General features: G+C 57.3%; 2 protein-coding genes across 4 annotated transcripts in view; one reads left to right on the top strand and one right to left on the bottom strand.

Moving 5' to 3' along the window:
- Nucleotides 1-4167: 4167 nt before the first annotated feature.
- Nucleotides 4168-10666, top strand: GALK1 (galactokinase 1). Of its 2 annotated transcripts, none has more exons than XM_024760909.1 (8): nucleotides 4168-4725; nucleotides 5413-5602; nucleotides 6162-6281; nucleotides 6485-6620; nucleotides 6732-6913; nucleotides 9890-10040; nucleotides 10143-10309; nucleotides 10398-10666. In XM_024760909.1, exons 1-8 carry the CDS (start codon nucleotides 4561-4563, stop codon nucleotides 10664-10666), a joined length of 1380 nt encoding a protein of 459 aa, XP_024616677.1. In that variant the 5' UTR covers nucleotides 4168-4560. The 2 variants fall into 2 exon arrangements, with proteins under 2 accessions (XP_024616677.1, XP_024616678.1); XM_024760910.1 differs by having other exon boundaries at nucleotides 4511-4725; nucleotides 10143-10305; nucleotides 10398-10547.
- The window catches only part of ITGB4 (integrin subunit beta 4), a 32881-nt gene continuing 29265 nt past the window's right edge, over nucleotides 10660-14275 (bottom strand). Inside the window, exons 34-41 of one of the 2 annotated variants that reach the window (XM_024760907.1) lie at nucleotides 13483-13719; nucleotides 13175-13333; nucleotides 12599-12748; nucleotides 11849-12037; nucleotides 11611-11766; nucleotides 11364-11528; nucleotides 11180-11287; nucleotides 10660-11071 (exon numbers count right to left, since the gene is read on the bottom strand). In XM_024760907.1, the coding sequence (XP_024616675.1) occupies nucleotides 10932-11071; nucleotides 11180-11287; nucleotides 11364-11528; nucleotides 11611-11766; nucleotides 11849-12037; nucleotides 12599-12748; nucleotides 13175-13333; nucleotides 13483-13719 (1304 nt within the window). In that variant the 3' untranslated portion in view covers nucleotides 10660-10931. The remainder of the gene's footprint in view (nucleotides 11072-11179; nucleotides 11288-11363; nucleotides 11529-11610; nucleotides 11767-11848; nucleotides 12038-12598; nucleotides 12749-13174; nucleotides 13334-13482; nucleotides 13720-14275) is intronic. The other variant, XM_024760908.1, reaches the window with a different exon arrangement.

Raw genomic sequence — 14275 nt, 5'->3', positions numbered from 1 at the left:
CCCATTTGTGCTTCTTTTCCTCATCTGTAAAATGGGAGTAAAACCAGTGTCTACCCAATAGGCTTGTAAGGATTTAATGAAGCCACGTGTGCAAAGTCTGGTGCCTTTAAAACAGAAGTCCAGAGCACTGACCAATCAGAACAGGCACTGGTAGTGAACAACCAGTGCTGTCCTGCAGGCTGCATCTCAGCCCTGATACCAGGGTTTACCACAAGCTTGATATTAGTGTTATCAATATCACAGAAGCTGTTATCACTAATGTAGCAGAAGGGCAAAGGGGGCCCAAATCAGGAGATAGGTTAACCCCCTGGGAACAACAAAAAGAACCTCCCAGAATGAGTGAAAGCGTGAGCCGTCTGCTGAGAGCAAACATTTTCAGAGACTGTAGATATTAGCTTGGGAGATATGGATCCAAGTCCCATCAGGAAACCAGTCTTTAACTGCAGCGGAGAGGCCAGAGCTGCATGAAGCACACAGACCTTCACTGCATGAAGAAAGACTGGGTCCAGCAGGGAGGGCCCAAGGGCTAAGAATTGAGCGCGGGGACAAACACGGACTCTGGGAGAGAAGAGCTGCCTCTGGGACACCTGTCCTCAGTGGTGGGCCCGGTCTCGCCATGACCTGGACAAACAGCTTGCCTAGGCCACTGGGCACTCAGCTGGCACGGGTGGTATTCCCACCACTGGATAATTTGTCCCCGTGGGGGCTATTACTGAGAATTCTATCATGACACCTCAGTCCTGTGTGACAGTTGGCTCTGGTTCCTCTGATACAAGTAAGTTTTTTTGGCCAGCAGATCAGAGGACAGACTTTGGGTGACAGTGTCCCCTTTAAGGTGCCACCTTCCCCCCAGTCTTGTGACATCTGGCCAGGAAATGGGAGGGAGGGTCAAAGGTCAGAGGCAGACTTTCTCCTGAACAAATTTTATGTAACATGCTAGATGGGATTCAAACACTGAGAGTAAACAGGTCTCCCAAATGAAATCAGTGTTTCAGAGTCCAGAGCGAGCCATCAGGAGCACCTGCCCTTGGGTCAAATCAGGTTTTCCAAGAACAACTGAAACATACAAACGATGAAGATGGATCAAAGGGGGTGTTTTCAATCAAAATGAAACAATGGAAATAAACAGGGGTGTGGGCTGCCTAGTGGTCAGAATCCCCAGAAAGCTCTTTATTCCTTTGTCAGAGGGTTTATCTCAGTCAGGGTGGGGCCACGGTCAGATTGAGACTGCCTCCCTATCACAGCCCAAGGCTTTTATCTGGCCCACTGCCTGCTGGCGAGTCCAACAATGTCTGTTGTATTAATGGATGATTGATAATAATAGTAAACATTTATTCTGTGCTTACCAAGTGCCAGAGGCAGGGCTGGGCACTCTATGAAGATGACCTCATTCACTTCCTTTTGAAACAGTCTGTTAGGAAGGAAACACACTAGCCCCACTTTACAGATGAGAAACTGAGGCGCAGAGGGGTTAAGTCATCTGACCAAGATCACACAATAGTAAGGGCAAAGATTTGGGCTCAGAGCTGTTGGACATCACAGCTGAGGTGGGTAAATGATGCGCAGAGTCGGGGAGGCTTCTCCAGTCATTGCCTCGTGGGGAGGCATGGTTTGTGAGTTTAATTCCATTTCAACCAGCCCCAAGGGCCACTCACCGTTTTGTCTTGTTTTATTTTGCCTATGCCAAAAAATGCTTTACTGAGGAGTGCTCAAAAGGCCCATTTAAAGTGTGTAATTCAGTGGTTTCGGTATATTCACAGATACGGATAATCATCACCACTGCCAATTTTAGAACATTTTCATCACCACAAAGGGAACTTGGTACTCTTTCCTAACACCCTTTTATTCTCCCATTCCCCTCAGCCCCAAGCAGCCACTAATGTACTTTCTGTCTTTATAGATTTGCCTATTCTGGACATTTCGTCCGGATAGGATCATACAATTTGTAGTCTTTTGTGACTGGCTTCCTTCATTTACTATGTTTTCAAGGCTCATCCATGTTGTAGCAGGTATCAGAACTTCATTCTTTTTATGGCTGAATAGTATTCCCTTGTATAGGCCACATTTTGTTTATTCATTTTTCCCTTTTGGATTGCTTCCACCTTTGGGCTAATGTGAATAGTGCTGCTATGAACATTAATGTACGAGTTTTTGTGTGGATATATTTTTTCTCTTGAGTGTACATTTAGGAGTGGAATTGCTGAGTCATACGATAACTCTATGGTTAACATTTTGTGGAACTGCTTAACTGTTTTACATTCCCAGCAGCAGTGAATGAGGGTTTTGATTTCACCACATCCTCACCAACACTTGCTATTTTCTGTCTTTTTTTTTTTTTTAACTTAAGCCATCTTAATGGATGTGAAGTACTACCTCATTGTGGGTTTTTTTTTTTTTTAATTAATTTGTTTATTTCTTGGCTGCGTTGGGTCTTCGTTGGCTGGCTTTCTCTAGTTGCAGCGAGCGGGGGCTACCCTTTGTTGCAGTGTGTGGACTTCTCATTGTGGTGGCTTCTCTTGTTGCGGAGCACAGGCTCTAAGCACACGGGCTTCAGTAGTTGTGGCACATGGGCTCAGTAGTTGTGGCGCATGAGCTTAGTTGCTCCATGACATGTGGGATCTTCCTGGACCAGGGCTCGAACCCGTGTCCCCTGCATTGGCAGGTGGATTCTTAACGACTGTACCACCAGGAAAGCCCCTCATTGTGGTTTTGATTTGCATTCTCCGAATGACTAATGATGTTGAGCATCTTTTCATATCTTCTCTGGAAAAATGTTCAAATCTTTTGCCCATTTGTTTCAAGCTTTTAAGCCTTTTCTTTATTGATTCCCCAAGCCTTATATTTAGTCTTTCTGCCCATTTTTAAGTTGTCCTTTTTACCGTTGACTTGTAAGAGCTCGTTATACGTTCTTCTTTCTTTTTTAAAAAATTTATTTAGGGCTTAGCTGCACGGGCTTAGCTGCTCCGCGGTGTGTGGGATCTTCCCAGACCAGGACTCGAACCCGTGTCACCTGCATTGGCGGGCGGATTCTTAGCCACTGCACCACCAGGGAAGTCCCTCTTTATACATTCTTTTTTTTTTTTAATTTATTTATTGTTTCTGGCTGCTTTGGGTCTTTGTTGCTGCTTCGTTGCTTTTCTCTCGTTGCAGCGAGCGGGGGCTACTCTTCATTGCAGTGCGCGGGCTTTTCACTGCGGTGGCTTCTCTTGTTGCGGAGCACAGGCTCTAGGCACGCGGGCTTCAGTAGTTGTGGCTCGAGGGCGCTAGAGCACAGGCTCAGTAGTTGTGGCGCACGGGCTTAGTTGCTCCGCGGCATGTGGGATCTTCCAGGACCAGGGCTCGAATCCGTGTCCCCTGCATTGGCAGGCGGATTCTTAACCACTGCGCCACCAGGGAAGCCCTCTTTATACATTCTTGATACAAGTCCCTTAAATATGATTTGCAAATATTTTCTTCCATTCTGTAGGTTGTCTTTTCACTTTCTTGATGGGGTGGTCCTTAGATGCACAAAAGTATTTTATTTTGATGAAGTACAATTTACGTATTTTTCTTTTGTTGCTTGTGCTTTTGGTGTCATATCTAAAAAACCATTGACTAAGCCAAGGTCCCAAAGGTTTAACCTTATGTTTACTTCTAGGAGTTTTCAGAGCTGACTTTTGAATGTTCTTGGGGCAACCCCCTGAGCAGACCCCAAGCTACCCTGGCTGCAACCCTCCACAAAACCCCCACTCTAATCACGAAGAGTCTGCTTACATTTCAGCCTTTCCCCTCCAAGATTTCGTATGGGGTGGCCAACTGCAGACAGGTATCCCAGTGAGGAGTTGGGGACAGCTTGAAGGTTTAGGATGCAGGCTGGTGAGAGAGGAGGTGGCTAGTGTCAGACTCTGGGCACCAGGCCCTGGGACCAAGGTTCCAGGCTGAGAAAGCACCTGCTGGGGCCAACAGACCAACCTACCTTGGCAGCTGGGTGGGTCCTTCCAGGAGGGGCTGGGCCCACTGCTGTCCATCTCCACCCTCCCTACTCCTCCATTGCTAGGAGCTGGGCCAGCAGGTCCACTCTAGAAAAGAAGCCTGTAGAAAGTGACTCCACCGAACTTGGCTTTCCTTATTTCTGTTTACACTGATTGTCTGGCGGCCCTCTGACAGATTTATGATCAGAGGCTGGTGACCTCTCACGGTTGCAGGACTTTAGGACCTAGGAGATCCTTTTGGGAAACCCAGGTGTTGGAGGCCAGCGCTATTGCTCAGGCTGGGGTAGATGGCTGGGTGGATGGGTGTGTGGACGCAGAGAGGGGCACCAGGGCCAGGAAAGAGCAGCTCAGATGTCCGGGGCCGGCCAATACCCGCCCCGCTGGGCGCCCAGCACTTCTTTGGAAAGCCCGCCGCCAGCCCGCCCCGCGCGCCCAGCTGGTGGATTGGGCCGGAACCGCGGGCGGGGCGGGGCCAGCGCGGCCCTATTTGGGGCGGTGCGTGCAGCTGTGTGAGCCGACGCAGCGCGGCTCCGCCCCGAGCATCCCGAGCCGACCCGACTGCGCCCGGCAGAGCCGCAGGGTGAGTGTCATGGCCGCTTCCGAGCAGCGCCAACTCGGGGAGCTGCTGGCCAAGGCCCGGAGAGCCTTCCTGGAGGAGTTCGGGGCCGAGCCCGAGCTGGCCGTGTCGGCCCCGGGCCGCGTCAACCTCATCGGGGAGCACACGGACTACAACCAGGGCCTGGTGCTGCCCATGGTGAGGGGCTGCGGGGGAGGCGCCATCTCCCCGCTTGCACTGTTGGGCGGGCCGCTCCGAACTTTTACTCCAGCCGAGTGTGGGGGACGAGCACGTGGGAGAGACCCTAGGACGGGGCATTTCACACGTTGGAAGGGAGGAAACGGGGAATCCGCGAGGAAGTAGGCTATGGACCGCTGATCCTCGCCATCTCCTTGGGAGCCACCTCAGATTGTGGGAGGATGCGGAACGGGGCCCAACTGTAAACCGAGGCGAAGAAGCCCTAAGCCTCCTGGTCCAGCCCGTTCAGTTCGCAGAGGAGGGAATGGAGGCACAGAGAGGGCTAGTGATCTGCTCAAGGTCACACAGCTGAGGTGGAGCTGCCTTAGCCTGGGGCCATGTCCATCCCACTGTTCGTCTTCCAAAATGGGAAGGCGTCAGAAAGAGCTCGTCTGATTCTGTTTTCCTATTGACCCACAGCCAGGAGCCCACGCTTAGGGCAGAGGCCAGGTCTGCACTCCCGCTGCACTGGCCCTGCCCCTGAAGACCTATGGGGTGGGACCCAAGCCCCCCAAGGCCAGATGGACATGCAGGCTCTTCCCTGAGACACTCCCCATTCCCTTCATGTTGAGCCTGGAGGTCGCCTCCTTGTCCGTCCCTGGCCCCTTGGTAGTGGAAGTTTCGCATACTATTTGTTTCTTCCGCCAGGCGCTGGAGCTTGGGACTGTGCTGGTGGGCAGCCCCCGGGCAGATGGGCTTATCTCCCTCCTCACCACCTCTGAGGATGCCGACGAGCCCCGCCGGCTGCAGTTTCCCCTGCCCACAACCCAGCGGCCACTGGAGCCTGGGGCCCCCCACTGGGCCAACTACATCAAGGGAGTGATTCAGCACTACCCAGGTATGGGGCCCAGGCCTGGGTCAAATTCCTGTCTCTCAGCCACGAAGCTCATTAGCTCATCTAATCCACTGTGGGGTAGGCATGCAGCGTGGAGCTTCCCCATTGTACAGGTGAGGAGACTGATGCCCCCAGAGGTTCTAGAACTTGCCCTGGGTTGCCCATGACATGATTGGAGGAGCCAGGGTTCAAACCCCAGCCTGTTGGTCTCCAGAGCCCTAAACCAGGAGAACTAGGAGTCTGTGTCCCAGGAACATCAGGGTAGGAGGATGGAGGGCGGCGGACCGCTTGGCCCAACAGGTCGGTGGCCTCTGACAGTTGAGACACATTTCCCCGGAACCCTAAACCAGGAGAACTAGGAGACTGTGTCCCAGGAACGTCAGGGTAGGAGAATGGAGGGCGGCGGACCCCTTGGCCCCACAGGTCGGTGGCCTCTGACAGTTGAGACACATTTCCCCGGAAGCTGCCAGGTGGTTGCCTCCTTTGTACCAGGATACATGCCCTTCTTGTGCTCATCCTCCCAGATGGCCTGTCTTACCGTCATCCATTCTTTCTCCTGCAGCTGCCCCCCTCCCTGGCTTCAGTGCAGTGGCGGTCAGCTCAGTGCCCCTGGGGGGTGGGCTGTCCAGCTCAGCATCCCTGGAAGTGGCCACGTATACCTTCCTGCAGCAGCTCTGCCCAGGTACCTCCTAGACCCCAGCTCCCAACGCAGCCCTCCTTCCCTGAGGTCCTGTGATCAGAGCTTCCTACCCCAATTGTGGCTTTGGGGGAGTGGGTGGGGAATCTCCCTGGAGTATCACTGGACACACTGGGGGCTGCTCCCACCCTCCCACCCCTAGTGCCCCCTCCTGGGCCCCAGCCTTCCCACCTGGCCCTGTGCTGCAGACTCGGGGACAATAGCTGCCCGGGCCCAGGTGTGTCAGCGGGCTGAGCACAGCTTCGCAGGGGTGCCCTGTGGCATCATGGACCAGCTCATCGCACTGCTGGGGCAGAAAGGCCACGCGCTGCTCATTGACTGCAGGTCAGGGGCTCCCCTTGTCCCCTCCCACCTCGTAGGAGAGCTTCTGGATGAAACATGCGCGGCAAACAGACGCTTGGCCTTGTCATCTTCCTGGCTCCATCTCCATCCCAGGTCCCTGGAGACAAGCCTGGTGCCGTTGTTGGATCCCAAGCTGGCTGTGCTCATCACCAACTCCAACGTCCGCCACTCATTGGGCTCCAGCGAGTATCCCCTGCGGCGGCGCCAGTGCGAAGAAGTGGCCCGGGCGCTGGGCAAGGAGAGCCTTCGTGAGGTGCAGCTGGAGGAGCTGGAGGGTGAGAGCTGGCTGGGTGCACTGTGTCCTGGAGATGGCTGGGCACCCTGGGGTGAGGGGGGCTGCTGGGCTCTCGCTGTGGCTTTGACCCGGATGTACATCCCCTCACCTCCAGGGACCTCTGCCAAGCTCTGCCCACTCCCCCAACACTGCTGACTTAGGACTGCTTGAAATCTCCATATTGTTTTTTCTAATGTGAGGATTAAGTATCCACCATGGAAAATACAGAAAAGTACAAAGAAGAGGACTTTCCTGGTGGTGCAGTGGTTAAGAATCTGCCTGCTAATGCAGGGGACACGGGTTTGAGCCCTGGTCCGGGAAGATCCCACATGCCGCAGAGCAGCTAAGCCCGTGCGCCACAACTACTGAGCCTGCGCTCTAGAGCCCATGTGCCACAACTACTGAAGCCTGAGTGCCCAGAGCCCGTGCTCCGCAACAAGAGAAGCCACCATGAGGAGCCCGCACACCACAACGAAGAGTAGCCCCTGCTTGCCACAACTAGAGAAAGCCCGTGTGCAGCAATGAAGACCCAAGGCAGCCAAAAAAAAAAAAAGTACAAAGAAGAAAATAACAAGCTATAAGATCACTACCCAGAGATAGCCACTGTTAGCATTTTTTTTTTCATTTTGGCTGCATTTTTTTTTTTTTTTGCGGTATGTGGGCCTCTCACTGTTGTGGCCTCTCCCGTTGCGGAGCAACAGGCTCTGGACGCGCAGGCTCAGCGGCCATGGCTCACGGGCCCAGCCGCTCCACGGCATGTGGGATCTTCCCGGACCGGGGCACGAACCTGTGTCCCCTGCATCGGCAGGCGGACTCTCAACCACTGTGCCACCAGGTAGGTCCTGCATTGGGTCTTCGTTGCTGTGCATGGGCTTCAGTAGTTGTGGCGAGCAGGAGCTACTCTTCGTTGTGGTGTGCGTACTTCTCATTGCGGTGGCTTATTTTGTGGAGCGCGGGCTCTAGGTGTGCAGGCTTCAGTAGCTGTGGCACGTGGACTTCAGTAGTTGTGGCTTGCAGGCTCTAGACCGCAGGTTCAGTAGTTGTGGCACACGGACTTAGTTGCTCCGCGGCATGTGGGATCTTCCCGGATCAGGGCTCGAATCTGTGTCCCTTGCATTGGCAGGCGGATTCTTAACCACTGTACCACCAGGGAAGTCCCAGTTTTAAAAGTTTTAATTGAAATATCCCTGACTTACAATGTTATGTTAGTTTCAACATCTGTATTCTCAAGGTTGAGTATACGCAGTGTTGCCACCTGCCCTTTTTTTTTTTACTTAACATTATCTCAGAGCCCTTCTCTATGTCATGAAAGGCCTGTCATCAACGTGGCTTTTTAAGCTACATAGCATTTCAGCATCTAGGTGCACTGTGATTTACTTAACCATTTCCTGGTAATCATACCTAACACCGTGATGGATTTTTTTTTTTATATAAATTTATTTATTTTTGGCTGTGTTGGGTCTTCGTTGCTGCACACAGGCTTTCTCTAGTTGTGATGAGCGGGGGCTACTCTTTGTTGCGGTGTGCGTATTTCTCATTGCGATGCCTTCTCGTTGTGGAGCACGGGCTCTAGGTGCGTGGGCTTCAGTAGTTGTGGCGTGCAGGCTCAGTAATTGTGGCTTGCGGGCTCTAGAGCGCAGGCTCAGTAGTTGTGACGCATGGGCTTAGTTGCTCCGCGGCATGTGGGATCTTCCTGGACCAGGGCTCAAACCCTTGTCCCCTGCATTGGCAGGTGGATTCTTAACCACTGCGCCGCCAGGGAAGTCCCTGTGATGGGTTGTTTTTCTTGTTTGTTTGTTTTTATTTTTGGCTGCGTTGGGTCTCCGTTGCTGCGCGCAGGTTTTCTCTAGTTGCGGCGAGCGGGGGCTACTCTTCATTGTGGTGCTCAGGCTTCTCACTGCGGTGGCGTCTCTTGTTGCGGAGCACGGGCTCTAGGTACGCGCGCTTCAGTAGTTGTGGCACGTGGGCTCAGTAGTTGTGGCTCGCGGGCTCTAGAGCGCAGGCTCAGTAATTGTGGTGCGTGGGCTTAGTTGCTCCGCGGTATGTGGGATCTTCCAGGACCAGGGCTTGAACCTGTGTCCCCTGCATTGGCAGGTGGACTCTCAACCACTGCGCCACCAGGGAAGCCCCTGGACGCCTCTCCTTTTGACTTCCCCTTTTCTGTTATTTCCTCACCCTTGTCTCTGCTGTCTGAAACTTCAGGACACTGAGTCCTCCCTGCCCGCCTGTCCTTCCTCCCCACACCCGGCCTCTTTTGGTCTCTGACTGTTTTAACAGCTGCCATCTCCCAGCGCTGGCTTCTCCCAGCAGGGCCCCCTGCGCAAGGCAGTCACTTTCGTCAGCTAGAGCTCAGCTCCATGCCTCCCCTGCTCCCAAAACCTCTCTGGCACCCAGAGTCAAGTTGTAAAGTCCTAAGCGCTCGGGGCTGCCATTAGCGACTCAGCTTGCTATGCCGGCTTCAGCGTTAGCCAGTGGGACAGCTTGCTGGCTCCCTGGGGTGCCCCGGGCAGACCTGGTCTGTATCCCAACTCTGGAGCCCTGGCCTTCGGAGGCTTCGCTGTTAACTAACTCCAGCAAAAACACCAGCAGGACTTTTCCTTCCTGTTCTGTCTTGGCCTCTTGAAGGCAGCACTGTGTCCCACGCACCATGGAAGCACTGAGTCTGGGGCTCAAACTGCTGTTTATCGAGCCCCCACTGTGTGCCAGGCGCCCTGCTGGGGGCACTCCATGTGTCTGCTCAGCCTTCCCTGCGCGCCAAATGAGGCGGGTGTCCCCTTTTCTAGTCGAGGAGGGGAGGCTCTGAAACCTTGGTCACCAACCCGAGGTTCTACCCATAGCTTGGCCAGAACCAGGTCTCAGACTGGAGATGCCCCCGCCCCCCCCAGCCAGCGCCCTGGAGCCATCGTGCCCCTCCTCCACGTCCACAGGGGCCCAGAGGTGGTGGATGGTGGGTCTGCTGACTCCTTTTCCGCCCCAGCTGGCAGGGAGCTGATGAGCGGGGAGGCCTTCCGGCGGGCGCGGCACGTGGTGGGCGAGATCCAGCGCACAGCCCAGGCAGCAGCCGCCCTGAGCCGCGGCGACTACAGAGCCTTCGGCCGCCTCATGGTGGAGAGTCACAACTCGCTCAGGTGAGATCCCCGGGCGCCCAGCACCTCCCGGTCACAGGCTGTCCCCTGTGCCGGATGGGGCTGGTTCAAGGCCTCCCGCCTCCCGCCGTGTCCTCCCTGCAGGGATGACTACGAGGTGAGCTGCCCCGAGCTGGATCAGCTGGTGGAGGCTGCGCTCTCTGCGCCCGGGGTTTACGGCAGCCGCATGACAGGCGGTGGCTTTGGTGGCTGCACGGTGACCCTGCTGGAGGCCTCTGCCGCCTCCCTAGTGGTGCAGCACATCCAGGTGGGTAGGTGCCAGAGACTGGGGGGAGCGGGAGAGATGGGTTCCTAGGGCCGTGCTGTGCTCAGACCCCGCCCCACCCGTCCCTCCTACAGGGGCAGTACAGCGGGACCGCCACCTTCTACCTTTCCCAGGCGGCCGACGGCGCCCAGGTGCTGTGCCTGTGAGGCCCTTCCAGGCCGGCCCACGGCAGGCCTGCCCTCCAGCCTGGGTGCTCAATAAACTTGTATTACCTCTGGCTCTGATACCTGCCCGTCTCCAGAGGTGGATGTATGCTTGGGCATCAGAGAAAGGTGTGTATAAGAACTGCTTGCCTGCTCTGGGCAGGCCCCAGAAACATGGACAGGGCAGAGCTCAGCAGTAGCAAAATCTTTTATTAAGTGCAGAACAAAGCTGGGACCTTGTCATGCTGGTCCTAGCTCTCTAGTTACAAATGGGCTTGGGCCCAGGGTAGGAGGGCAGCTGAAGGGCCTTCCGGGACCACTTCGTGCCTCCCAGAGGACACCTACCCCCTGCTCTGTGGCCAGAGGCACCGGCCCTGTGATCAGCATGCAGGTGGGCTGGTCGCCAGGGGTCTAAGGATGGAGTAGCCGAGGCAGCGCCAGGGCGAGGAGGCGGGGGTCGGGGGCTCAGGTCTGGAAGAACTGTTGGTCCACGTGGGTGCTGAGGGTTCCACTGGCGGTCAGTGTCCGGCTCACAAACTCCTGTGTCACGTTCCGGGTGAGGGAGCCATGGGCTTCCAAGCGCTGGGACCCCAGGGTCAATCCGTCTGTAGGGGAAGAGGTGTTGAAGGGTCCACCTGGGTCCCCAACCCCCTTTCCTCTGTTGGCACTGTGCTCCCCCGGGAGAGCCAGGAGCCCCCCGCCGGGCAACTCACCCAGTAGGACGGGCTCAGTGGTGCTGGAGTGGGTGGTGGTGATGCTGTACTCTCCTGGCATTGGGTGCTGGAAGAGCCCCGAGTGGCTGCCCAGCTGTGGGAAGGCGCCTGGAGTGGGCAGAGGGGCCAGTCAGAGCGTGGTGCCAGGAGAAGGTGTGGCCAGAGAAGGGGTGAAGCAGCCTACCTCCAGCCTGGGACTCGATGGTGATGATGCCTTCACGCTCCGGCCCGAAGCCTTGGGTGGTCTTGGCCTGCACCTTGAACTTGTAGGGCACGTTCTCGCTGAGGCCTGGCACCGTCAGCCGGCTCTCGGGGCTGTCGCCATCCACCAGGAACGTGGTGGCTGGCTCTGGGCGGGGAAGATGCCTTTAGCCTCGGTGGCTCCCTCTCCACCCTTCCCCTGTTCCCCCCGACCCTGGGGCGGGCAGCACCTCCTCCGTGGGCCATCTCACAAGTCACCAGGTAGCCGAGGATGTCGCCGTCAGGCCTGCGCGGCCGCTCCCAGCTCAACTGCAGAGATTCCGGGCTCAGGGCGGTGAACACCAGCGGGCCCGGGGCGTTGGGCGTGCTCAAAGTGAAGGCAGAGCCTGGGGACAGCAGAGGAAGGGTGTCGGTGGGTTTGTGGGTACGAGATGGGGGGACCACTGTCAGGGTGGGGGGGTAACTCACCCGGTAGGGGGCAGAGAGGGCTCTGTGGGTGCACCTGTGACTCGATAGTGATGACACCCTCGCGCTCTGGGCCCCAGCCTTCCTGGCTCTGGGCCCGCACGCGGAACACGTAGGAGTGGTTGGGCAGGAGGTCTTCCAGCACCACCGACGTCTGGCTGGGGTTGGGGATGTTAAGCTGGTGCAGCTCACCTGGGTGGGGATGGAGGCAGGTAGCAGAGCAGCAGCATTCCTCATTCCTATCCCCAGCCTGATCCCACCCCTTCCCTAGGCTACTGTCAAGGTCTAGCCACCACCCACCCAGCATTAGCTGTGGCTTGGGTACAGGTGGGGTCAGCCTTGTATAGTACGGTTGGGTTGTTCAGGTTGTACGCTATACAAGGGATGAGTGGAACCTGAAATCCCATCTGTGTATGTTGGCTGTTTATGGGCCCAGGGCATGCTGCCGCGAGTGTGTCTGCCCACGGAAGTGCCACTTCCCGACTCCCGGAAAGACATCTCATAGGCCAGCAGAGGCCCTGGGTCCCTAGGCCGGTGAGGCCTTGTTAGGTAAAACCTAGCCGTGGGAATGATTTGGAGAGAGGCCTAGGGAGGTGGATGAGGTCTCATCAGGAGAGGCAGTGGGAGTCTTAGAAGAGCGAGACTCTCTCAGAAAGGTGGGTGGTGGGGGGAGCATTAGTGTTCAAGGGACTTGGGTGGATTCCTGACAGTCGGGTGTCCCCGTGTGTCAGCCCGACAGCAGCCGTGCCTCACCGCCATTCAGCAGCTGGTACTCCACGCTGTAGCCCTGCAGCGTCCGCTCACACTGCGGCTCCTGCCAGCTTACTTTCAGAGACGTGGGTCCCAGGGCTGAGAACACCAGGCGGGTGGGTGTGTTGGGCACACCGGCAGCCAAGCGGGAGCCTGGAGACAGGAGGCCACAGTCAGCCGGTGTCGGGGGTGTCTGGGCAGGAGTCCTAGTTCTAGCCCTGACCGCCCTCGGCTGTGGCGCCTGCATGGACCGCTGGCCAGGTGGCCCACTCACCCTGCAACACCCTGTCCAGGCCACTCGGCACCTCCTGAATGTCCTGTGCAGGACGTGGGTGCGGGCCCTGCCTGTGCCGAGAAGGCGTGAGCTCGTGAGTCAGCCGGCCCCCACCCTCCTCAGCTGGCCTGGCCCCTCTCCTGCCCCAGCCCAGCACCCCCAGAGGATAGAAGCTGCGTTAGGGACCAGCGCTGATGTGGATGGAATGGAGGGTAAGGTGGCACGGGCAGCGGCGGCGGTGGGTGGATGGGTGACAGATGGTGCAGGACAGCTGTGGAGGCACAGGATGGCCACCCCTGTACTACCTGGGCCCCAAGAGGGTGCTGCTGGCTGCCCAGCCAGGATTATAGAGTCTCTTGAGTCCCCGGAGTGGGGGACCCCCTTCATCTGAGCCCGACTCCAGGACCCCAGGGCCCAGGACAGCGGAAGCCTGCTCCTCCCGTGTTCCCAGATGGGAGGGAGGCCTAGGGCAGGACAAAACAAGAGTGAGAGGGCAGGAAGTGTGCACGTCAGAGGATGGGCAGGAGGGGGACGGCAGGCCAGCAGCCCGAGCCTCCAGGAGCTGGAAGAGAGGAAGGATTAGGGGAGAGCAGGGGAGGTGGCGGGCACTCACTCTGGGAGGAGAGGGAGGTGAGGGTTGAGTAGTCCCTGGGCAGCGTGGACGAGTGCGAGTGTTCCGGGCGGGTCAGCGAGTGGTAGTCCCGCGAGAGGGTGGAGGACGTGCTCAGCACGCGGTGGGGCAGGTGTGGGCTCAGGTAGGTGCTGTAGGCGGCGTTGCTCACAGCCATCCTGTGCAGGGAGTTGGCACTGTCCGGGAAGGCAAAGTCCATCCGCCCGTTCACCAGGTGCTCTGTGGGGTAGAGCAGGGTCACCGGACCGGCCCGCACCAGACCTGGAGCCCCTCGGGGCAGGCTGTGGCCCTGGGAATTCCCTGGATTACCTACCCTCTGGGGGCCCTTGGCATAAAAACAACCTGCTTCCCTTGGCCTGCCAGGGACAGAGGTCCTTGGAGGAGTACAAGGGCCCCCTAGGCGTCTGCAACTCAGGTCCTGTGGCCCGGCAGGACGCCCCTATGGACGGCCGCTGACCTCAGCCCCGGACTCACTGCCCCCGCAGTTGGCCCTGCCCTGGGGAGAGCCCAAACGCCTGCCCTTGGGTCCCCTGAGGCCTCTGAGGGGTCTCCTTGGGCACCAGGGCCTGCCCTGGACACAACAGACTTGGAAGGTTGGGGGCAGTCTAGCTTTGGGGAGAGCCCCAGCGCCTGCCCTGGGGTCCCTTGGCTCTGGGGTGGCAGCCGGGCAGCCTGGCTGCGGTGGGCTCTGGCTGGAGCCCGGAGGCAGCAAACCAGCGAGCCTAGGTGGGTGCGGGTCAGGGCAGGCTGGTCCCCTCCCCCCCCGCCGGCAGCC

The sequence above is a fragment of the Neophocaena asiaeorientalis genome, unplaced genomic scaffold (genome assembly GCF_003031525.2).
Source record: "Neophocaena asiaeorientalis asiaeorientalis breed wild unplaced genomic scaffold, Neophocaena_asiaeorientalis_V1.1 scaffold30, whole genome shotgun sequence".
Classification (NCBI taxonomy): Eukaryota; Metazoa; Chordata; class Mammalia; order Artiodactyla; family Phocoenidae; genus Neophocaena; species Neophocaena asiaeorientalis.
Note: the sequence above shows the minus strand (reverse complement) of the source record. Positions and strands in the feature narration are given on the sequence as shown.